The 24,149-nt window shown below is 50.5% G+C and overlaps 1 protein-coding gene across 5 annotated transcripts in view; it reads right to left on the bottom strand.

Annotated features, from left to right (window-relative positions):
• The window catches only part of CHRDL2 (chordin like 2), a 38,270-nt gene that overhangs the window by 3,175 nt on the left and 10,946 nt on the right, over window positions 1-24,149 (bottom strand). For 2 of the 5 annotated variants that reach the window (XM_060176830.1, XM_060176831.1), the window contains exons 2-10: window positions 20,112-20,224; window positions 16,908-17,001; window positions 13,289-13,431; window positions 9,915-10,008; window positions 7,702-7,757; window positions 5,348-5,516; window positions 3,994-4,188; window positions 2,381-2,554; window positions 1,471-1,555 (exon numbers count right to left, since the gene is read on the bottom strand). In XM_060176830.1, coding sequence (XP_060032813.1) covers window positions 1,471-1,555; window positions 2,381-2,554; window positions 3,994-4,188; window positions 5,348-5,516; window positions 7,702-7,757; window positions 9,915-10,008; window positions 13,289-13,431; window positions 16,908-17,001; window positions 20,112-20,224 — 1,123 coding nt within the window. Of the gene's footprint in view, window positions 1-1,470; window positions 1,556-2,380; window positions 2,555-3,993; window positions 4,189-5,347; window positions 5,517-7,701; window positions 7,758-9,914; window positions 10,009-13,288; window positions 13,432-16,907; window positions 17,002-20,111; window positions 20,225-24,149 lie in introns of those variants that run through there. The other 3 variants (XM_060176832.1, XM_007520239.2, XR_009545633.1) reach the window with 2 other exon arrangements.

Raw genomic sequence — 24,149 nt, 5'->3', positions numbered from 1 at the left:
TAAAACAACAAGGGCAACAAAAGAGAATAAATAAATAAAATAAATATTTGTTTTTTAAAAAAAAGAAAGGTCTGAACTTTGGGAGCCCCAGAACTAGCCTGAGGGTGCGGGTGTGCCTCTGACCCTTTGAAAGGTGTGCCAGATCCAGGGAGCAGCTGGTCTGCCCGAGGCCCCCAGAGGTCCCAGGTTCCGTCTTTGGTGCCACCATATGCCAGAACTGAGCAGTGCTTTGGACTCTGTCTCTCATCTCTTGGAAGTAAATAAATAAAAATTTAAAGTAGAAAATTTTAGAAAAGGGTGGGGCTAGACCGAATCAAGTTGCTCTCTGGGGTCAGAATGGTGATTCCTGAGGCTCCTTCTACCTGAGCCCTAAGCCAGACCTCTGACCAGCTTCCTCACCTGCTCCTTGTGCTTGCAGATCTGCTGTGTTCACCCGGTGAGGTGAGGAGACAGAGCTCCCCACTAACTGTCAGACCTTGGGACAGGGAGGCTGAAGGGGATCGGGAGATGCAAGGACTTCCTCAGCTTTGGGATAGGGGACTGGCATGGAAGGCACTGTGAAGCTGAAAACCCCAACCCCAGCATACATCTTGTTTCTTTCCTGCTGAGTCTTGTGGTAATGGCACTGTCCTGGAGCTATGATACCCACTCTGCAACAATGGGGCACACCTAGCCCCTGCCTAAACGCGTAAGGCCATCTCTGTGGCACAGCTCTGGAGACAGTCAGCCCTGGGCTTGAGTCTTTGTTTGCTTCCTAGATTGTGTGACTTTGAGGAAGTCACTTTCCCTCCCACTCAGTTCTTATCTGCAAAATGGGATGTTTCTGCCTCTCCTCCAGTTTCTTATATGGGTTCCATGAAGCACAAAACACACAGCACCTGCTACACACCAACCACAGCACACAGGGCAGGAGGGGGGAGGGAGGCTGGAGCCAGAATTTGAGGCCCAACCTGCAGCATAATCCTCTTGCTGTCCTAAGTCTGAGCTCTTGCTGCACCTGGGCCACTGGGTCATGAACTCCTTGGGACAGAGGTTGGGGCCCCAGCTCCTGGTAGGGCACAGGGGGCAGGTAGACATCCCAGCAGCATCTGCACAGGGATGGCTGAGTCTTCATTTTAAGGGCTGCTGCATCTAGCCCTAGCCTGGTAGAGTCCTGGCTCCCTCCTCACTGGCTCAAACCCATGTCTCTGCAGTTTTGATTAACTGATGTTGCAGGATGTGAAGGGCACTGGTGTGTTTATCAGGGACAGTGGAGTATCTTATCTCATCCCTCCAGCCTCCTTCTCCTCCTCAGTCAACAGAAGAGAAAACTGAGGCCTAGAGGGGTCAAGTGGTTTGTTCAAGGCCACACAGCTAAGACCAGGCAGAGCTAGAATTCAAACCCAAGGCTGTCTGATTCCACAGCCTTGCTTGTTGATTTGCCCCTGGTGTCATTCAGAACACTACTGCTCCCTCTGCCTGAGGTAATACTTCAGAGCCACGAAGCCAGCGGTCCTGTCCCCCTGAGTCTCCTCTTCTCCGGGCTGAACAGCTCCGCTTTCTCCGTCCATTGCTCCTATGACGGGGGCAGAGTAGAGCAGGGATAGAGCCACAGCTGACGGCAAAGACAAGGGCTCAAGCTCCCATCCTCCACCTATGGCTGTGTGACCTTGGGCCAGGTACTTCACCTCTCTGAGCCTCAGTGCCCTCATCTACAAAATGGAGAATAAAAGTCCCTAATTTTCAGGGTCACTGAGGAGCCAGTGACATGACAACTGTGACAGCACTTTGGAAAGGCTAAAGAGCTTCTGGTCATTGTCACTGGCATCATTCTTTGCACCCCTTCTTCCACCCTGCCCCCTCTGGCCAAACCCAGCAGTAGAGAAAAGAACTTTGTTTTAGGGGGACTCTGGGCAGTTCCTTAATCAACAACAATTCCTAGACCTTCAGTTGGTGAACTATCTCTCAGGAGAACTATACTCTGCTGTCAGCTCACCCTGAAGTGACAGTTTGTACCACAGACAAAAGCCAAAACGGAATCATGCTCTATGCCCTCTTGCTCTGAGGATGCTGCTAGGGTCCTCCTTCCTCCTCCCCCTCAGGGCTGGAGTCCTGCAACTAGACACTGATTCCTCCCTGACACGATGCAACAAGCCCTTCCCCCAGGAGAGGGCGCACTCTGAGGGTCTGGCATCTTAGCTTGTGGGAACCATAGTCAGGATTGCTGTCTCTCTCTCTATCCTGGAATAAAAGTATTTTTCTGGGGTTCCTCAGCTGGGAAGAGTGGCAGGAGGCAGTTCTCCCTGGATCTGAGATTCTTGATACAGACCCCCGGCACCCAGAGCACCCAGAGCACAGGGAGAAAAGGAGGTCTTAGGTGCCCATTAAGGGACCAGCTTACCTTTCACCAGCTTCCAGAGGTAGATATCCACCTGCTCAGAGCTCTCGTGTTCCAGGGCAAAGCGGCGCAGGTTGTTAGGGGCTGGGGATACCGATGCATGCACGAGCACCTGGCCTGGCACCTTCGGGCATCTGGTGGCACTGACCTCCCTGTGGCCAGGCTCTGCCTTGTCCTCTGGGGAAGACAGGGAACTTGTGAAGCCTCTGTTGCCCACTGCACTGATCCGACGTCTGCTCTGGGTCTCTGCTGTCCTGGGGAACTATCTGGTGTTCCCAGAGAGAGGAGGTCATCTTCTATTTTCCTCCTAAGGATGGGCCTAGTCACCTCCCACCTCCCCCAGGAAGCCTACTTGGAAAAGCTTCTCCCACCATATGTTCTCCTGCCCATAACTTTCAACTTGCTCCCTCCTCGTGTCCTGGAACCCACTCTATCTTGCATTGCTTTGCAATTGTTCCCCTGGTATCTGCTTCCTCGACAGAGACCCACAAAGTGAAGGGCAGAAGCCACATCCTCTGAGTTGCTTGAGTCACTCCACCAAGCACAGGCTCTCTCAACAGAGACTCACAGAATGGCAGGGCTGGGGAGGAGTTGAGGTAATGCTGGCAGTGGGGTAGGGATGGTGAGAATATTGTGAACATTTTCCATACCAAATCGGAGCCAATCCTAAGGCCCTGGGGCATGCTGGAATTCTAATGACAGTCCCCAAAACGTTCCAGTTACCAATATTCCCTGACTCTTTTTTTTTCTTTCTTTCTTTCTTTCTTTCTTTCTTTTTTTTTTTTTTTATACTTTTTGGTTTTTGGCAGGGGTAGACAGCATAATGGTTATGCAAAGATACTCATTCCTGAGGCTCCAAAGTCCCAGGTTCAATCCCTTGCACCACCATAAACCAGAGCTGAGCAGTGCTCTGGCAAAATAAAAAGAAAAAAAAGTGACTAACTTTTGATATGTTTATTTTTATGGTTTTGTTAGGGAAATCCCTGTCTATTTTCCAGGAACTGAAGGACTAAGTCTCTGTACACTACCACCACCCCAGACAAACTTTCTACATTCTCACTAGTTATGAAACCCTTCAAGTCTAACCAGGCCTGGGGAAATGCGCAACCGTTTGTCCAACAGACTTTCATGCCTGAGGCACCAGAAGTTTCAGGTTTAATCCGTAGCCCACCAGCCAGAGGCATGTCTGTGGAGGAGGCTGGAAGCAGGCCTTGGTCAGTCTCCAAGAGAATACAAATCAAGCCCCACTCCTGCTGTTTACACGTGGTGAGGGTGACACACATTCATGTTTTGTATACCCACCTAGCACATAGCAAAAAGTGTTCAGCAAACACTTGCTATTTCTCTTAAAGTCCTAATGACTTGATGTTTTCTGACTTCACAGAATCCAGAAGATTATTTCAATTTTTGGTATAAGCCTGAGAACCTCCAAACCTGTTGCTGCAACAGTTGACAAGCCTGACATTTTTCCACTCGTGTGCATGTGGCACCCCAAAACCTTGCTTCCTATGGCTCCAAGTCACACCCTGGGCACCTCATCAAGGTTCCAAGGGTCTGTGCCCTGGGACCAGGGTCCTCTGGCCAGAACCCTCTCTGCCCCCCAGCACCTGGTGTACCTGGACAAATCTTGCAGCACTTCCCAGCCGCTTTCTCAGGCTGTTGGCAGGGGTACTCGGTGGGGCAGATCACCCGCTGGCAGTCCTGGCGGCCGTCCTGACAGGTGCACAGGATGCAGGGCAGGGGGCCAAAGGAGCGGAAGGCTGGGTGCCACACCTCCCCGTGGGAGTATGTCTTCCCGCTGTGCACACAGGCTGGCCGAGGAGGGTAGCAGGAGAGGAGGGTCAGGGGCTAGAGTGATCCCCTAGTCCCTGATTCTCCACCAGCCTGGCCCAACCCTGTTACCTGCAAAGTCAAAAACTGACCAATGTCTAACCTTTCCTCATCTCAGGACTAGGCTGGTAGTGAGTTCTCCTGGTGCCTCTGAGGGAGCACAGGAAGGAATGGCCTGTCTGGACTGAGTCCAGGTTCTGCCACTGCCTGGCTGTTTGAGCTCTGGCAGGTCCCTTTGCCTTTCTCAGCCTCAGCACTCCCACCCCGGAAACAAAGAGGGGCTAGGACAGATGCCCCCACATCCCTTGGCACATGACCAGATGGGTCCTGCAGTCTCATTTCTTCCTCCCCTCTCCCTTTCTTGGTGTCCCCCAGTACCCCCACCCTCCTACAGATAGCTTTGACTATTCATGGGGAAAGCCTTGCCCTCAGCATATCCTGCTGTGAGAATGGTTTATCCATGTGTCTGTCTGTCTTTCCTCCTTTACTAAGAGCCCCTGGAGGTCAGGGATTTTTTTTTTTTTGTCCTCTGTGCTCATCAGTATCCAACAAAGACATGACAGGTACTCAGAAAGCTCTTCTTAGACCCATAACCTATAGTCCTGGCCTCAGGGCTGATTCTTCTTTTTCTTTCTTTCTTTCTTTCTTTCTTTCTTTTTTTTTTTTTTTTGCCTCCAAGGTTATTTCTGGGGCTCAGTGCCTGCACCATAAATTCACTGCTCCTGGAGGCTATTTTTTCCCCTTTTGTTGCCCTAGTTGTTTTATCATTGTGGTTATTATTGTTGTTGTTGGATAGGACAGAGAGAAATCGAGAGAGGATGGGAAGACAGAGAGGGCGAGAGAAAGACAGACACCTGCGGACATGCTTCACCACCTGTGAAGCGACCCCCTTGCAGGTGGGAAGCCAGAGGCTTGAACTGGGATCTTTACGCGGGTCCTTGCACTCTCAGGGCTGATTCTGACTCTACACTGAGAACCTAGCTATCCTCATCTTTCAAAGGGAAGCCAGCCCTGATATTTGAAGTCTGCAAGCTTATGGCCAGACTGATATTGGGGAGTCCTGAATGGTGGTGCAGCAATGGAAGGTAGGAGTACCTGGCCTTTTTCTAGCTCATGGGTTGGCAGAGGTCCTGTACCCACCTTTCTTATGTTTCTCCTTCAGGACAATCTTGACTGTTGTGCTGCCTGCCCCCTTGGGTCGGAAGTGGTGTGGGATGAAGTTCATGGGGGAGCTGAGCCCTGTTGGGGCAGGGGTGCCTGGACCTCTCCTTCCCCCACCTCCTCTTGCACATGGATCCTGGGGATGCCTCTGCAAACAGCAGGGAGAGAGAAGGATTGAGGGTCCTGCCTGCAGACGATTAGCTAGAGGCTGCCTGAGGGCAGACAATGAATGGTGTGACTTCCCAGGGAAGAGCAGGCTCAGGGCAAAAGCTCAGCTTTGGACTTGCATGCTTTAATTTTGGTTTGATTCCTGGCACCCCATATACTAGAGTAGTGCTCTAGCTTCTCTCTTTAAAATAATAAAAAAAAAAAAACCCTTTTCATCAGAGCACTGTGAAGTGCTAACTTATGGTGGTGCTGGGGATTGAACCTTGGACTTCCAAAGCCTCATGCATGAAAGTCCCTTTGCATAAGCATTATGCTACCTATCCCCACCTGCTCTAGTTTCTCTTGTTCTGTCTTGTGTGGTTCTCTCCCTTTTCTCTCATGCAATGAATGAAATAAATATTTAAAAAAGAAAAATGTAATGGTGATTTAGGAATCTGCCTCCAGCCAGCCCTTCTCAGCCCTGGTCAGAATCAGGTATTTGAGGCTGGACTGGGCAGAGGGTACTGAGGTCTTAACCCAGGAGATATAAGTGACCAGGGACCTGAAGAACTTCATACAGAAGAAATAGAAGGTGGTCTGGGTGGTGGCTCACCCAGTAGAGCACACAGGGTGCCATACACGAGGGCCTGGGTTTGAGTCCCTGGTCCTGAAGGAAGAAGCTTCATGAGCAGCGGAGCACTGCTGCAGGTGTCTCTTTTTTCCTCTTCTCCCCCTCTCTCTTTCTCTCTCTCTCTCTCTTCTCTCTCTCTCTCACTCTGTCTCTCTCCCTCCCTCCTTCCCTCCCTCTCTTTCACCTTCTATTCAAAAGAAACAAACAGGAGTAAAAAATGGCTGCTAGAAATGGTGGGGTTATTCAGGCACTGAGCCTCAGCAATAAACTCTAGTGGCAAAAATAAATAAATAAATAAATAAAGTGAGAATGTTGTGTGGCTAAGTGTCTGGAAATTCCTTTGTCTAGGGAGATTTAAGTCATGAAATAAGGGCATGGACTTCTGAAACCCCCCAGGCCCCAGAATCCCAGTGGACAGGAAGACTAGGAAGAGGGCCCTTCCAGAGAAAAGGTTTTTGAGCTCAGGCCCTCTTTCCAGACTCTTCTGAATTGCAAGGTGCTGAGATGCTGTGTTTCCAGAATAGGTGTGGAAGGGCTGGTAGTAAGTAGTAGCAAATGCTGCATGTGGGTAGCAGGGGCAGGAGCTTTGAACCTCAGAGTCTAGAGATTGGGAATTCCAGGTGATGGGAGAGGAGTTAGTGGGATCGAGACAAGGGGCAGGGCTGGATGACCACCTTGCTGAGCCTGGGTCACTCACAGTCCTTCTGTCCCTTCTGGCCATGCATGAACTTAGGGAGTCTTCTGATGGCCAAACATGGAGCCCACAAGAGTTTCCAGAGTGGAAACCATGCCCCAGACCCCAGCACAGGCACAGGCACATAGTAAGTTCCCAGGAATGCTTATCGTGGCAGAAATGCCCATATCACCCAGCAAATCAGAAAGAAGCTACTCAGGATCTCAGCAACCTGCCTCTGGGGGAGTGGGGGGGGGGGGTAGGATGGCAGGGAATGACACTGGCCCCAGTGGAAAAAGCCTGACCTGGGAAGGACTAGGTCACTAGTTCAGACCCCTGGGGAGACCTGGGAAGGGGGCCCCAACCTCCAGCCCCCTGAGTCCCCATAACTCAGGCTGAAGGAGTGGGAGGAATGGCTCACATAGCAAACACAACCCACACAGTCCCTTAGAAAAGGAGTTAGAATATCAGTCTTTACTCCCTGTCTCTTCTCTCTGGCCAGAAAGAGCTGGACACTCAAGTCCATCTTAACTCTAGACCAACAGGAGCCCCCTAAACCAAGAACTGGAAGTTGGGGAGGGTGGACTAAGCCAGGAGCTACTCACTTGGGGAGAGTTCAAAGATCCTGATTCTGGGTGGAATCATGTCAAAGAAGGAAGGACATGGGGAGGTTGGGGACCTGTTTCTGTCCAACAGGTTTCTCCTGGACCCATGGGGACAGCTTGACAGGGAGGCTGGAACACATGAGGGTTTGTGAAAGCCAGCCCAAGTCCAGGGGCCAAGGGAGAAACAAGGGCAAGAACAGCTACTCCAATCATGAGAATTTAGGCCTTGCGTACCCCACCCCCATGCCCCGCCCTGTCAGCAAAGCTGCCCACTTACCACTCCATGGTATGTCTGTGTGGGGTCCTCTTCTCCTGACTTCTCCCCTGATCCATCTGGAAACCCAAAGGGAAGTCAGAGCAGTCCTTGGCCCTAAGCTCTGCCTCCTTGGCAGCCCTGGTGCCCCAGTGGTCCTTTTGTTTCCATGGGGATTCAATTCCTTACAGTCTCTCTTCACTGCCAGGTTGATGGAGTTCCAATAACTGGGTTGCTACCTCTGTTTCCCCACTCTCACTACTTGGTCACCATCAGGACTCAACCTATAATTTGAGACAGAGCACCTTATTCAGAGCCCACTGTGGTTGATCTGGAGCTCTTGGCTCCATACCTGAGACTGTGACACATCACCCCTGGAGTCACGAGGCCTGTGTACTGCACTCCTGGTGACTTCTTTCCAGCAAGAACACCGTAGATCTCTCCCAGTCCCCAGCTCCCTGAAGCACCGGGACACAAAGCCTAGGGCACCCCAAAGGTTTGGATGCCCTGAGCAGAACAGTCTCCCCAGTCCCTGCCGTATACACAGTCTAGTTCCTGCAGAACATCTGTGATCCAAAGACCCACAGCAGCAGAGTCTGACTAACTACTAGAAATCAGAGAGACCAACACCACATACCTCACAATGAGGGCTCAGGATGGTGAAGAAACCTGCAGGAATTAGTGTAAAGGAGCAGGTGTCCCCTGGCTCTTGGTGCAATGCCCTTCCATAGCACCAACCTCTGTCAGAAGCTTTCTGTGGAGTATACAGGCATGCTCCAGTCCTACCTCCTCCAAGAAGCTTTCCTGGACTATTCCAGCCCAGAGGGAACAGTGTGACCACCTGTGTAATTCACTCTGCTCCTGCTGCTTGCCCTCTACTGGCTGATGCGTTGGTCTCTCTCTTCTTTACACAGATTCTACCTGGATTCTGTGTGACATGCTGAGACCTGGAGAGTCCAGTTGGTGCCCAGAAAGGAGAAGCCATAGCTGCCTGTTCATATCATCTCCCAAGCCTCTCAGCTTTGCTAATTGTAGCAGGTGCTGCAGCAACTCTGAGCCCTTCAATTCTCCAGCCAACCTCCTCCAGGCCTAGCCTGCCAGCACCTGCCCTCAGGCCTGCAGCCCCTGTCCATACCTCCTGCTTTCTAAATATGTTTTTCACCAGAAAACATTACTGGTGCTCAGAGCCTGCACAATAATTTGACCATTCACCCCTCCCCTTTTATTGTTTTGGACAGAGGGTGAGAGATAGAGCTAGAGGGGTAGAGCAAAAGAGACACCAGCAGTACTTCTCCAGTGCTCATGAAGCTTCCCCCTTGTGGGTGTTGTTGAGGGGCTTGAACCCAGGTTCTCAGGCATAGTAACATGGGCACTTTACTGAGTGAGCCACCATCCAGCCCATCTTTACTTTTTACCCTTCCCTATCCCTTCCTACTGTTCCCACATGTGTGTGCACAAGAGGTGGCATGAGGGAATTACTACTGTGGGTTGAACCTTTGACCAGTGGGATTTTGGTGGCTGGAAGACAAATTCTTATTCTTCCTCTAACATACCTAAATTTTTCTGAGAAGCAGAAGATGATATATAACAGCTCACATTGATATAAGCAGAGCCAGCTCCTGAGTACACTATTGAGTTTTCTTTCCCTCCTTATATGCTTCAGCAATGATTTAATCTGAGTCCCCCAACCAAAAATAAACAAATAAAAATTAGAAAGCTGAGCTTGTGTCAGAGACCTAAGTGAACTTAATTTTCTTTCTTCCTTTCTTCCTTTCTTCCTTCCTTTCTTTCTTTCTTTCTTTCTTTCTTTCTTTCTTTCTTTCTTTCTTTCTTTCTTTCTTTCTTTCACCAGAGCACTGCTCAGCTCTGCCTTATGGTGGTAGTGGGGTTTGAACCTGGAATCTCAGAGCCACAAGTATGAGAGTCTATTGTATAAACTGCTGTACTATCTTCCCAGCTCTATGCTTATACAACAGACTCTCATACTTGTGGCTCTGAGATTCCAGGTTCAAACCCCGCTACCACCATAAAGCAGAGCTGAGCAGTGCTCTGGTTTAATTAATTAATTAATTAAGGAAGCACCACTCCAGCATATAGGGTGCCATGGAGGGAGCCTGGGCCTCACATGTATAAGCTCTACTTTGTACCTACTGAGCCACCTCCCCCCTACAGGCTCTCCTACTCCACAGTCCTTGGCAAGCTCCATGACTGGCTGCATGACCCCGAGACACACTCACCTCTGCAGGCCTGGCAGCAGGAGGCAGGCAGTGGCAGGGGTGCAGGGCAGCCAGGCTCTGGGCAGGTCATGAGGCCGCAGTAGACCTGACCCTCCTGTAGACAGAGCACACCACAGGAGCTGGGAGAGGAGCTCCCGTGAGGACCAGCCCTGGGACTAGGGGAACACCCCCAACCCCCATCCTGTCAATCAGCTTGAGACATTCCCTGGTGGGCTAGGCAGGGTCTAGCTAACTAGAGGAGGGGTCCTTGCCTTCTCCCCACTCCATGGCCAGGCCCTGAGGTGGTACCTATCCTTCAGCTTCTAAAGTGTTTTCCCAAGTGGGATATTCCCATCCTGCAGATAGGACAGCAGTGGGGCTTGGACTCTCCAAAGTGAGAGGTCAAGTGTAAAAACACAAGCAGGCAAAGTGGCCTCGGGCCTAGTCTTCAGGCACTTCCTGCTAAAACCAGCATCCTTCTCCTCTCAGAGCAAGGGAAAGGGGCACAGGGGGGGCAACACCTGGCACTTTCTCCTCTGACTGGAAATTCTAGGCCCCTAACTTCAGAACTCAGCCTAGAATGGAAAGACTACAGGGGAAAGGGGCATCTGGGAGTCAGCAGGCCAGATGAGCTTCAGGATGTCACTTCTCTGGGCCTCAGTTTCCTCTTCTGTAGAATGGGGGTGCTCATTTGGGTGTGAATGGTAGTGAAAATCTTTCTGGAGCTACTAAGCACAATGCCTGAGGGAAGATGTGATGCCATCTTGAATCCTTTCCCTATTCCTTTGCCAGTGACTCTCAGAAGGGTTAGGCCCTCAAGCAAGTCCTGGAGGCAGGCTGGTCCCATATAACAGACATAGGGAGAGAGAAGGGAGATGAAGTATTCAGGGCATATGGGCAAAGAATCTTGAGAATGCTCTCACCATCCCTCCACCATCACTTCTGCCTCTTCCCATTGCTCCTCCTCATGTAGGCCTTTGACCCTTCAAAGGAAGCAGCCACTGTGCAGGGAAAGGAATGTTTGGAGACCTATGATCCCATGTCTGAAATCTGGCTCTGCTCCTAAGCTTGTAAATTGACAAAATTTCTTTTTCTTTTTTTCTACCAAGGTTATTGCTGGGGCTTAGTGCCTGAACAACTTCACTGCTCCTCATAGCCTTTTAAAAAATTCTTTCGGGGGCCAGGTGGTAGCAGTGGGTTAAGTGCACATGGTGCAAAGTACATGGATTGATGTAAGGATCCCAGTTCGAGCCCCCGGCTCCTCACCTGTAGGGGGGTCACTTCATAAGTAGTATCTATCTTTCTCTCTCCCTCTCTGTCTTCTCCTCCTCTCTTGATTTCTCTCTGTCCTTTTCAACAACAATAACAATAAATACAACAACAAGGGCAACAAAAACGGGAAAAAGTGGCCTTCAGGAGCAGTGGATTTGTAGTGCAGGCACCGAGCCCCAATGATAACCCTGGAGGCAATAAATAAATATAAAAAATTATTTCTCTTCTTCTTGTTGTTCATTTTTTTTCTAGATAGAGGATGGGAGAGAGAGGTAGGAAGGAGGAAGAGAGAAAGCATAGAGAGGAGACACTGTAGCACAACTCCACCACTTGTGAAGCTTCTCCCCTGTAGGTGCTCCATGTGGTGGCCTGGGCCCACACCCAGGCACTTGTGCATATTGGTGTATGTTCTCTACCAGGTGGATCACCTGCCAGCCCCTGCCCAAGTGAAGCACAGAGACTAGAAAAGTCAGTGTCTTAGATTAATGGGTTCCTCTAAGAATAGTTGGGGCAGGTGGCGTGAAGCCTGGGAAGTGGTACAATGAATAAAGCACTGGAGTCTCAGGCATGATGTTCTGAGTATCATATGTGCCAGAGTGATGCTCTAGTGGTCTCGCTCTTTCTAGTTCTCATAAATAAATAAATATTTTTTAAAAGTTGAGGTGGTTGTGCAAGGGGAGCAGGGTCACAGAGGGAGTCTTAGCAGAACTAGGGCTCAAACATGGGTGACCAGCCCCACATGCCAGGCCTTTCACCCTCTCACCATTGCTCAATCAGATCATTATTTTATTTATTTACTTATTTATTTGTCACCAGGGCTATTACTGGGGCTCAGTGCCTGCACTAGGAATATACAGCTCCTGGTGGTCATCCACCCCCCACTTTTTTTCTTTATACTTGATAGGAAAGAGGGAAATTAAGAGATAGGGAGGAAGAGAGGTACTGTAGCCCTACTTTGCTGCTTATGAAGCTTCCTTCCTGCAAGTGGGGAACAGGGACTTGAGCCAGGGTGTTTGCACATAGGAACAAGTGTGCTCACCCAGCTGCACCACTACCTGGTCCCTACATCATTCCTTTTAAACAAAGAAGACATTGCAGTCACCAGTTAAAACTCCCTCCACATTCAGAGGGACTGAGGCCCCGCGTTCAGTGGCCTGGTAGAAAGGGACAAAAGAGGGCAGGTGTCTCTGCTGCTAGTGCCATGGTGAAAATAATCCCAGGGAGAGTCAGGCGGTAGCGCAGTGGATTAAGTGCACGTGGTGCGAAGAGCAAGGATCGGGATAAGGATCCCGGTTTGGGCCCCCAGCTCCCGACCTGCAGGGGGATCGCTTCACAGGCAGTGAAGCAGGTCTGCAGGTGTCTATCTCTCCCCCTCTCTGTTGTCCCATCCTCTCTCCATTTCTCTCTGTTCTACAATGACGACAACAATAAAACAACAAGGGCAACAAAAAGGGAAATATATATATATATATATATATATATATATATTTTTTTTTTTTTTTAAAAAAAGAATCCCAGGGCTAGGAAGATGTGTGGAAGCTGCCTGCACAGGGAGCTGCCCTACCTAGATCCCACCCCCAGCCTGCCCCATACCACCAAGTAGGACAGTGAAGATGTTCTAGAAGGTCCTGCTTGGCATCGGCCTCTGTTCCCTGATAATGACAATCATTCTGGCCTGTCCTTAGGCCTGAATTTGACCTCAGATGGGATAATCTAAGCCATTTCCAACTGAACTGCATATTAGTGCTGTCCGGCCCAAGTCTGGTGACCAATCAAGCATTCATTCATTCATTCATTCATTCATTCATTCATTCATTCATTAATTCATCAATCATTGCAGGCACTATCTGTATGCCAGGCACTGGGTAGGGCACAGCAGAGGATACAGAGTTGGCCTGTTGAGGGGTGCAGAGTTTACTGGGGAAATAAGCAGGCCATGCACCAGTGTGTGGGAATGCAGAAGAGGGCAGGAGGGTTCCAGCCCCAGACGTCCTCCTAGTCTTGAGCCCATTTATCCTCGCTTTGATTTGAATAGGGTGAACAACCCCCAGCTCCAGACCACAGCCCAGTGTCTAGAAGGCCAGGTGGGCCTGGGGGCAGGAAGGAGGGCAAGCAGGCCTTACCGTGCAGCTGCAGAGGACACACTGGTTGGGCAGGCGGGAGGGAAACAGCTCCTGGGTGCTGAAGATCTCCCCATGTTGGTACATGGTCCCATTGTACTGGCAGGACTTTGGGGGGGCACGGAGCCCAGAAGGGGTGTGAGGCTCTGCAGGAGGGAGGCAGGAGGAATTTATTCAGTGTTCAAAGAGCCCCTTCTGACGTCAGGCACTACCACAGGTACTGGGAATACAGTGGTGGCCAAAACAAAGAGCCAGTGATGCTGCACTCTAGTGGAACAAGCCACGGTGATCTAGATTATCCCTGTGCTTGGTATAAACTCTCACTACTGGGAGTCGGGCGGCAGCACAGTGGGTTAAGTGCACGTGGCGCAAAGCGCAAGGACCGGCTTAAGGATCCTGGTTCGAGCCCCCGGCTCCCCACCTGCAGGGGGTCGCTTCACAAGCAGTGAAACAGGTCTGCAGGTGTCTTTTTCTCCCCCTCTCTGTCTTCCCCTTCTCCATTTCTCTCTGTCCTTTCCAACAATGATGACATCAATAACAACAAAACAACAAGGGCAACAAAAGGGAATAAATAAATAAACTCTCACCACTTACTGGCACCATGCCCCCTCCCTATCCCACTTCCATAGTCTGCCAGTTAGTCAGTTCTCATCCTGCTAGGTGGAAGGAGAAGCCTTTGGTCCTAAGAGAATGTTCTTTGTGGGGGTTGGGTGGTGGCATACTAGGTTAAGAGCAAGGACCCCAGTTCCAGCCTCTAGCTCTCCACCTGCAGAGGGGTCACTTCACAAGGGGTGAAGCAGATCTGCAGGTATCTCTCTAGTCAAGATCTCAAGATGCCTGCCTCCATGGGTGGCCAACACTATATCGTTTCTTCTCCAAAACAGAAGATTCCGGGTTCATCTGGGTGACAAGTCTAGCAGATGGAGACTTGTCTCAAGTGGCCTCCCCCAGGGCTCTGTTCTGGCTCCTACACTATTTAATATTTACATCAATGACCTCCCAGAAACTTCTTCAAGGAAGCTCATCTACGCCGATGACATCTGCTGTGCAACTCAGGCGTCCAAGTTCGACATCCTTGAGGAAACACTCACGAAAGACATGTCTCTGATATCTGATTACTGTAAAAAATGGCGACTAATCCCTAGCACTGCAAAAACGGTATCATCTGTTTTCCATCTACACCATACCTCGGCCTCGCGTGAGCTTAATGTACAGCTTGGCGATACGAGAATCCGGCATGAAGCCCAGCCAGTCTATCTTGGCGTTACTCTCGATCGCACTCTGTCATTTCACAAACATCTCATAAAAACTGCAGCAAAGGTGGGTGCGAGGAATCACATCATTGCAAGACTGGCCAGCTCCTCATGGGGCGCGAGCGCTTCCACACTATGATCATCATCTCTGGCATTATGCTATTCCACTGCAGAATACTGTGCCCCAGGATGGTTCCGTAGCCCCCATGTCCACTTGGTCGATTCCAAATTATATTCCTCCATGAGGATAATTTCTGGAACCATCCGTTCCACCCCGGTTCCATGGCTGCCAGTTCTTAGCAACATTGCCCCGCCAGATATTCGTCGGGATGCGGCATCATCTAAGTTCATTTCCCATGTCTATGCTCGACCGGACCTGCCAATATACGCGGATATCTTCGCCCACCCTGTTCAACGCTTGACGTCTCGTCACCCAATCTGGTCCCCTACGCCTACACTGAACTTCTCTGTTCCAGTCTCTTGGAAACAGAGCTGGCAGTCAGCTGAGGTAAAGAACAAACACCTCATCACAGACCCCTGCGAGCGTCAACCCGGCTTTGACCTAGCACGTTATGATTGGGCCCTCCTCAATTGCTATCGAACAGGCCATGGCTGGTGCGCCGCTATGTTCCATCGCTGGGGAGCCAGAGATGACCCGAACTGCCCCTGTGGCTACAGACAGACTATGACCCACATAGTCAACGACTGCCACCTCTCCAGATTCAAAGGAGGTCTCAAAACTTTACATCAGGCTCAACCTGATGCTGTTGACTGGCTACGGAAGAAGGGCAAACGCTAGAAGAAGAAGAAGGTATCTCTCTGTCTCTCTCCCTCTCTACCTCCTCTTCCCCTTTTATTTCCTCTCTGTCATATCCAATAAAAATGGAAAAAATGGCTTCTAGGAGCAGCAGATTTGTAGCGCTGGCACCAGCCCCAGCAATAACCCTGGAGGCAAAATTTAAAAAAAAGAATGTTTTTGACAACACATTTTCTAAGCACCAGGTCCCATGCCAGGCCCTGGGAAAGGAGTTCTTCATCCAAGCCACAAGCACTGATGCCATCAGTTGTATGGGGAAGGCCAGGACAGGTGGATGCTCAATTTTGGCAAAAGGAGTTAGGCTGAGGTAGGTGAGGGTGTGTGTGTGTGTGTGTGTGTGTGTGTGCGCGCGCGCGCGCGCATGTGCACTCTTCCCAAAGGCACTGCTAGTTGAGTTGGGCATCAAGAAGTTGGAGAGCCAGATAGCTGGGGAAAGGTGGTGGTGGTGGAGGAGGGTGACATGCACATGAGTGAGAAGGGGTCTGGGGCCAGGCAGGTAAGTAAAGCACCATCAGGACTCCTTGAGTCAGCCGTGGGCTAGGAGGAGGCATGATGTCCCCACACAGGCAATGTGAACCCCAGAAGCCCTATGCCCCAGGAGACACAAAGCCAGGTCTCTATGACCAAGTCAGAGTCCCAGGTAGACACCTGCTGGGATCCCTCCTGCACTTCCCGCCTGCCCACCCATGCACATACCTCATGCAGGGCCTGTCTCACCAGCAGAGTCCTGTTTCCACAGCCTGAAGCTGAGGTCACTTCTGCAGTCCCCACCATCACCTTCTTCACACTTTTAAAGCTGAATTCTCCTCTCAACAGCTGCTCTGCCCTCCCTTTCTGGAGGGGGTGGGAGACCACTGCTGGCTGCCTCGCCTTGACTCCTTGTTTGTACCTATGACTCTTCAGCCCCACCCTGCTTCTCCCCCCACCTCTACATTTCAGACTCCTAGTTGGAGGCTCTTAGAATCCTAAAACCAGGGCATCACAGCCTTTTACATCAGAGACCCTGACATCTAGAGTTGGGGACCTAAGTGCCTATGGTCACTACCATGGCAGTCATCCTGGATACTGGAGAATTCTCTCAGGACTCAATGCTGAGTCCTGCACCCAGTAGGACAACTGGCCAATGGGAAGATGATGGGGCAGGGGGTGTGGTGGCAAGTGAGTGGCAGGCATTTCATCAAGCAAAAGGCATAGTCTGGACCCTACTCCCATCCCCCATAGCTGACCCCACTTCCTAGAGGCCTCCCAGCCCAAGTTCACTCACTCCACTTCCAGAAGGGGTGCACACCCTTGGGCTCTGGCCAGCCAGAGTCCAGAATCCAAGTAACTTCAGCTACTTTCCACCCCACCCCCATCCTCCTGTGCAGTACAGTTCCTTGAGAATGAACACTTAGCAGCCTCCCACCCTCAGTTCTCCTTGGGGCTGCCCCATGGCATCCAGCTCCTATTTTGGGTGGAGACCACCCCCCCCACCTGCTAGAGTTCTGAGTTGGGAGTAGATACAGTTTGGAACATGGGGAAGTTGTTGCCAGAGGCCAGTGAGGCTACTTACCCATACATCGGGGACAGCACTGCTGTGGCTCGGTCACAGGCTGGGGGCAGTGGACAGGAGGGCAGTGGAGGCGGTAACAGCTCACGTGGGCACTCTGAAGGGGACACAGGGGTCATCCTGGTTCCAAAGAGCCGTCAACTCTCACCTGAACCTGTCTGCTGTCAGACCCCATCCCAACTCTGAGACATGGCACCCATTTCAATCCTGTGACATCTAGGTTTAAAACTGTAAAGCCACGTGTGCAGTGTCTTTCCTTCACTGGTGGGACTCAGCCATCACTGTCACCCCACAATGGAGGAGGGTACAGGTGCACAGGTTTGTAGGGATTTCCTGTGCACCATGTCCTTTGGTTTGAGACATTCCAGTGAAAGCCTTGAGCTTTCCTGACATCAGTCTTGACTGTCTTGTGTTTAACTCCAGGGCTTTGTTCTCTTAGCTCTGGGACTGAGCTTTGTCTTCAAAGCAGAGTGGGAGATGCACAGAAGCAGGGGACAGGGAGAGGTCATGACTCGGAAGCTGATGAGAGAGACTTGGGGCTTTGTGATCCACTCCTACATCTTGGGCACAAAGTTTCTTGGCGTTGGCGTCAGAGAAGGGGTGGGTCCAAACTCCTTCTGCTTGCTCAAGTGCAGCAAATGAGAAAGAGAAGGACAGAGAAGCTAATGCAGAGACATGAGCATAAATGGAGGTGCTGGAGAGAGATGTCCCATCCCTCCCCACCCTTGCTGGAGATTCTCCAGCTCTCCAGCCTTTTTTTTTTTCTCCTCACTTCAGAAGTGTGGATATAACACCCACCTCTATGATTGTGGAGAAAAATCGGGCTGATTTCTATATAACACAAATCCCCCTCCAACCACCCATCAGCAAGTAGTAGGTATGGCTTTCCCAAGCAGCGCCCTAGGCAACAAGGTCCCTACCCCTCCCCATAACTAACCTGTGTTCCTCATACTCTCTGCACCTGTTACTATTCATCCCACCCCAGCTCCTGCAAGGCAGGAATCTAGATCTAGAGAGTGCTCTTGACTTTTTAGGCCCTATGGCTCCTGACGCTGTACCCTTGTTTGTCACCTGAAAACTGAGTTCACCCATCTGACACTTACTAAGAACCATGGTGTGTGTGTGTGTGTGTGTGTGTGTGTGTGTGTGTGTGTGTGTGTGTACATGCTAGATCTCTAGAAGCCCCTGTTAAGAGTTCAGATAAACCTATGGAAGCTAGGTACTAGCTTTGGCCAGTCCTTGTGGTCACCTCTGCCCTTGTGGGAAGTAGTGACCCCAGAGGACATGGGTCTAAGGTTTTCTGTGGGACAGAGGATTCCTTTGGGTGAAGAGCTGTGGGGACACAAAGATGGACAAGGATACTGGGAATAAGCTTATCAACTTCAAAATCTGAACCAATCTAAGAGAGAGAGAACACTTAGCCTTCCTCTCTTGGAGCTCATTAATTAAACTTTAGCATGGATCAAGGACCTTGAAGGAATGAGCTCCGAGAGAGGAAGGCTAAGTGTGCTAAGGGAAACTGGGGAAGGCAACAGTGGAGAGCTGTGACCCTGGGGGTGCCGGAGTCCCACTAGGAGCCAAGGTTGGAGTAATGAGGAATGAGAGCAGGAGACACAATGGTTACTCAGGACCATCCCCTCCACCTCTCTGTGTGTCCTCTGGCTCTTCTTTGCTCCCACCTGAGGGCTGTTTAACAAGCAAGGTTCTACCTGCCTCTCCTGGCTGTGTACAGGAAAGAGGGAAGCCAGGAGGCTGGGAACCCCCAACCCCACTGAGCACCAGCACACAGAGAGTGCTGAGGACAGCACGCCAATGGGCAGAGCTCAAGCCAGGCCTTCCCCACACCTCCATCCTCATACCCGGCCTGAGCACACCAGGCCACACAGTGGTGTGGTTTATTCCATGACTTGATGTTTCAAGACTCAATGGTGGGTGCTGGCTTGGGTAGGGGTGGTAGGAGACAGCAATGATAAGACAACATGATTTCTGCTCCAGTGTGTTTGGCAGGACACCAAAGTGGGTGTTAGCACATGCCCAGGAAGACTTGTGCTTAGGGGCTCCATCTACAGGTACACATACCTATTCCACCTGGCCAACAGTGGTCAAGAGTTGGAAGGCAGGGCAGAGAAAGCTAACTGGGATCCCAGAAAAAGAAATTTTTTCCAGGTTAGGGATCAAGTATGGCTTGTAAGAGACGTGACATTTTGGCAAAGCCTTGAAGAATAAAATATTTGGACCAGTGGCATTGGCAGAGTGCATACGATGACAAGGTGGCAAAAGAAACCATTTGGGAGGTAAGGAAGGAATGGGAGGTAAGGTCACGAAGCTCTGTCTTGGGGTCAGGAGATGGTTCACCCTGTTAAACAAGAACCCTGTTGTGCATATGACCCTGAATTCAAGCCCCAGCACCATGCAGAAGTACCATGGACAGCACTGGGAAAATTTTGTGGATTAGAAAGTGATGCCATAGAGTCTCTCACTCATCTGTCTCTTCCTCCCTCTCTCTCTGAAAAATCTGGAATAGAGAATTGGCTCAGGAGGCCACTCAGCAGTATCTGTTTTTAAAAATTGTTTATTTATTCCCTTTTGTTGCCCTTGTTGTTTTATTGTTGTACTTATTATTGTTGTTATTATTGATGTCACCATTGTTGGACAGGACAGAGAGAAATGGAGAGAGGAAGGGAAGACAGAGAGGGGGAGAGAAAGATAGACACCTGCAGAACTGCTTCACCACTTGTGAAGTGACTCCCCTGCAGATGAAGAGCCAGGGGCTCAAACCAGGATCCTTACTCCGGTCCTTGGATTTCGCGCCACCTGTGCTTAACCCACTGTGCTACTGCCCGACTCTCCACTCAGCAGCATCTTGCAGGTAAAAGGTCCTGGGTTCCTTTTCTGGTGTTATGTGGAAAAAAATTTTTTGCACACCATGGAGGAATGGAGAATGGTGGAAAGGGGCCTGCTCAGGAGGTAGGAGCCCTGGCCCCCATCCTGGCCATCATATGACTCATTTCAAGGGGACTTACAGTTCTGGGAAGAGGTTTTGGGTACTTGGTGAAGTGGCTTGGTCCTGAGTCCCTCCACTGTGCTGACAGAGGACCTGGTTCTAGATCACTCCTGGCCTCTACAGTCAGGGAGTCCCCCCTCCCTGTGGAGTGGCCTCTTTGGAAGTCCCAGACATACCTCACACAGGTGGCCAGAGGAACCTACCTCAGAGCACGTACAACGGAGGCAGTACATCAAGCCCTGGGGCTCCAGGTAGGGATGCCAGCTTTCACCAGGGGCATATTTCTTCCCATGGAAAAGGCAGAACATGTCTGGACCTGGCAAACCAACCAGTGCACTGTCAGTAATGGGGGCTCCAGCTCAAGACCCTGCCTCAGCCCTCCTTCTTCTGGCTCCAGGAAGGATGCCAGCCCAACAGGTAAAAGAGAACCCCCCCTTCCGTGTGGTCAGGGCCTCAAATGTCTGAGCTGGAATCTCTGAGATCAGCCTGACCATACTCTTGCTGTGTGACTTTAGGACTGTCACCGTTCCTCTCTGAGGCAGCTAGAGGATGAAGCAGCAGAAGGGACAGACTCAAATTATGGACAAGTGTTAGTTATTAGAACTAGACAAGTGACCTGAGGCCCAAAGGAGACATATTACACCACTAAGGACACACAACAGGGACAGCCACCAGGCAGGGACAGCAGCCCATCTTCAGACTCACAGTCTGAGGCTCCATCCACACTCAGAAGCACAGTTGCCTTTTCCTTAGTCCTGTTTGCTGATTTATTCACTTCATACCTTTCCTTCCCTCCCCTGTGGCCCCCTTCCTCCCTCCCCACCCTCTCTCACTTTGCATTCTGTGACCTACTTTTTGAGAAAAGCTCATCGCAGCAGCTTTCCAGTGGCACACTGCACTGTGTCCCTGCATCTCAGCGAGCCATGAGGGAACTGAACTGGATTCCCCCTCAGAATCGGGCAACATTGGGCTACTTACTGAAAGACTGTCTAAAAACAGGACTTAAAAAATAAATTAATTAATTAAATAAATAAATAAAAACAGGACTTATTTATTATTATTATAGTATTTTTACTAGCCTGGTCCTTGCAAATGTACAATTTCACCACTCCTGGGTAACTGTTTCATTCAGAAAGAGAGAGAGGGAGAAGCATCACAGCACCCGAGTTGCCCTAGTGCCATGACACCTCCCATGTTGTGCCAGGACTTGAACCAGGACCACACACATGGCCAGGCAGGTGCCCTATCTGGTGAGCCATGTCTCTGGCTCAATGAAACAAACTTCTAAATATCCTTTAAAATGATCATTGCGGGGGCAGTAGTGCAGCAGGTTAAGTGCACGTGGTGCAAAGCACAAGGACTGGTGTAAGGATCCCGGTTCAAGCCCCCCAGCTCTCCACCTGCAGGGGAATCGCTTCATGGGCGGTGGAGCAGGTCTGCAGGTGTCTGTCTTTCTCTCCCCCTCTGTCTTCCCCTCCCCTCTCAATTTCTCTCTGTCCTATCCAACAACAATGACAATAGTAATAGTAACACCACCACCAATGAACAAAAGAACAAAAGGGAAAAAAAAGATGGCCTCCAGGAGTGTTGGATTTGTGGTACAGGCACCGAGCCCCAGTGATAACCCTGGAGGAAAAAAAAAATTGTTGCTACTACTGTGAGCACATAGTCAAGTTGATATTGTGTTTGGCTGATCAGTAATTGATCTTCATCTCCCGAAACCTCCTCCTCTCTTTCACCTTCCCGTTCCAATTCTCTCAATATTACCTGCTCACACCTAGCCTGCATGAGAGCTCACTGTCCAACCTTGCAGCCCCTGGCCTAGCCCTATGCCTCTTGCTCAACCCTTACCAACCCCCTCCAGGTACTTGACCACCCATGCAGCCCCAAAAGGGTGATACCCTCTCCATCGAAAAATCTCCAGTATCTGAAGAGAATCTGGGCTCTTTATCTCTCTTCCTCGATCCCTCTCCTCCTCTTCCTCCTTCTTCTCTCTCTTTCTTTTTGACACCAGGGTTATTGGTGCATGATGACTCCTCCTCTGCTCCTGGTGGCTATTTATTTCCTTTTTTAAAAAAATAAAAGGTGAGAGAGAAATAGAGAGATGAGAGAGATGAGAGAGAGAGTCTCTCCCTGCAGCACTGCTCCACTACTTTGAAGCTCCCTCCCTTCAGGTGAAGACTGGGGGCTTGAACTCAGATCTTGCACATGGTTATGTGTGTGCTTTACGGAGAAAAAGTGCCACTGCCCAGTCTCAAACTCTTTTAGGGAAGAACTGGGAGGTCCAACACAAACTGTCCACAAGGTCTTGTTTAAACTAAATGAGATTAAACTATGGAGGAAGAAATAAACAATTGTTATCTGTGTTAAACTCTTTTTTTTTTTTGGTGATACTGGGACCTCATACATGCATAACTTTACTGTTCCAGGTTATTTTTTCATGAGGAGGAGAGAGAAAGAGAGGAAGGAGGAGGAAGAGGAGGAGGAATGACACTATAGTACTACAGCATCCTCCATGGCCATAGTAGTACCTGGGATCGAACCTGAATCAAACTCATGGCAAGGCAGGCATCCTACTTGGTGAACTCTCTCTCTTATCCTCTGTACTAAAATCTTTACAAAAGTGATTGAATTGCCTCATAAATATCACTGTTTTGGAAATTACATTGGACAGTGCTTGCAATGCTTGCAAAGTACTCGCTTTGACCCAGTCCTGGCACCTAGTTGAATGTTCTCTGGATCATAATGATGTCTATCTGAGGAGGTCAGCGTGTCAGGATGGGCTAAGCCTCCAAACTCAGGTCTACCCTTCCCAGAAGGCAGATGGGTGCCACCTATCTCTCAGGAGGCTGGGTTTGTCACCACGACTCAGAAAACTAGGAGTCAGAAATTATGTGATGTGTTTAAGGCCATCCAGCTAGTGACTTGAACCCAGGACCCTAGGCTCCAAGAAAAGCTCCTTTTGGTCACTCACCCTCTTGACTTTGTGCCTGAGCCCAGGGCCTTTGGGTTCCCAATCTCTACCCCACTATTTACAACCCACCATTTATGATTATGTTTCTCTTACTCTCCTGTTGTTCTAGCATCGAGATGCTGTCTTTCATGCTTCCTTCTTCCCACTTTCTGGAGACTCTCTCTCTGTATTTATCTCTCTCAGTGTATGAGAGAGAGGGAGGTGTTTGAACTGTACACATGTGTGATTCCAGTTACAGGCTTACTTTTTCACTTTAGGTAGAGAGGAAGGGAAGGAGAGACAGAGAGGAGCAGACAGAGAAGAAACACGTTCCAACTCTGGTCCACCATCCATGCATCTTCTCCAGTGTCACAGTGCTCCCATGTTTCACACACAAGGCCTCATACCTGGTGAAACTCATATACTACCAGGTGAGCTGCCTCCCAGCCCCAAGCCTCATTCTTACTGCAGTATTATCTTAGAGTTTCAAATTTAGAGAAGGCAGTGCTCTAAGAACAGTACATGATGTGTGTGTGGCAAGGGGGCGTGTGGGGGGGTGGGGGGCACTCTCAGGAACTCCCTCTCAGTGCTGGGGTGGTGGGCAAGCTGAAGCAGAGCCCCCCCCACACACACACCCTGGAGCTGAGGAGCACATGGACCTTTGGTGCAGGCTGTGTGACCTCCCTGCTGCTCCCACCCTCCTTCTCAGTCTCTGGGAGTGGTGAACAAAGACTGGAGCCCAGGGCCATGATGTCCCCAGAGTCTGGGCCTCAGTGACTGCAGGTGCCCACAGGGGCATACAGCCCTCCGAGTTCCCACCCCCAAAGTAAAGGGGGAAGCTCTTTCCAGCAAGGCCCAGGCTGGGCTGTATCAAATGAGCCCCGTGTTTATCTGTCTGCCTGCACTGGCTGGGAGGGAGGGATAGGCCCCGCTGGGTGAAAGGCAGAGCCAGCCCAACTCTCCCAGGACTGAATCATGTCTTTCTTCCCCACCCCACCCCACAACCAGGAGAGAGAGGGGGATTGCAACACCAGGTTGGCCTCCATCTCAGACTTGCTGCTGAGGAAAGTCTGTCCCACCTTCCTTGGGGCAGCCTGTCCCACCGCCTGCCCCTGGGCCAGCTGGCAGCCCTGCTGCCCCTGCCTGCTCAGAGCATGAAGACAGAGAAACTCTCAGCTGAGGACCTGCCAGGAGGCCCTGCCCCACTCCACCCCCATTCCTGGCAGAGTCTTAGAACGTGGGGGGCCTGGCAGGCGACCTCTCAACCCCAAGAGGCCTTCTGCTGCCA

This window comes from Erinaceus europaeus, chromosome 17, assembly GCF_950295315.1.
Source record: "Erinaceus europaeus chromosome 17, mEriEur2.1, whole genome shotgun sequence".
NCBI classification, from domain to species: Eukaryota; Metazoa; Chordata; class Mammalia; order Eulipotyphla; family Erinaceidae; genus Erinaceus; species Erinaceus europaeus.
This window is presented reverse-complemented; position numbering and strand designations above follow the sequence as displayed.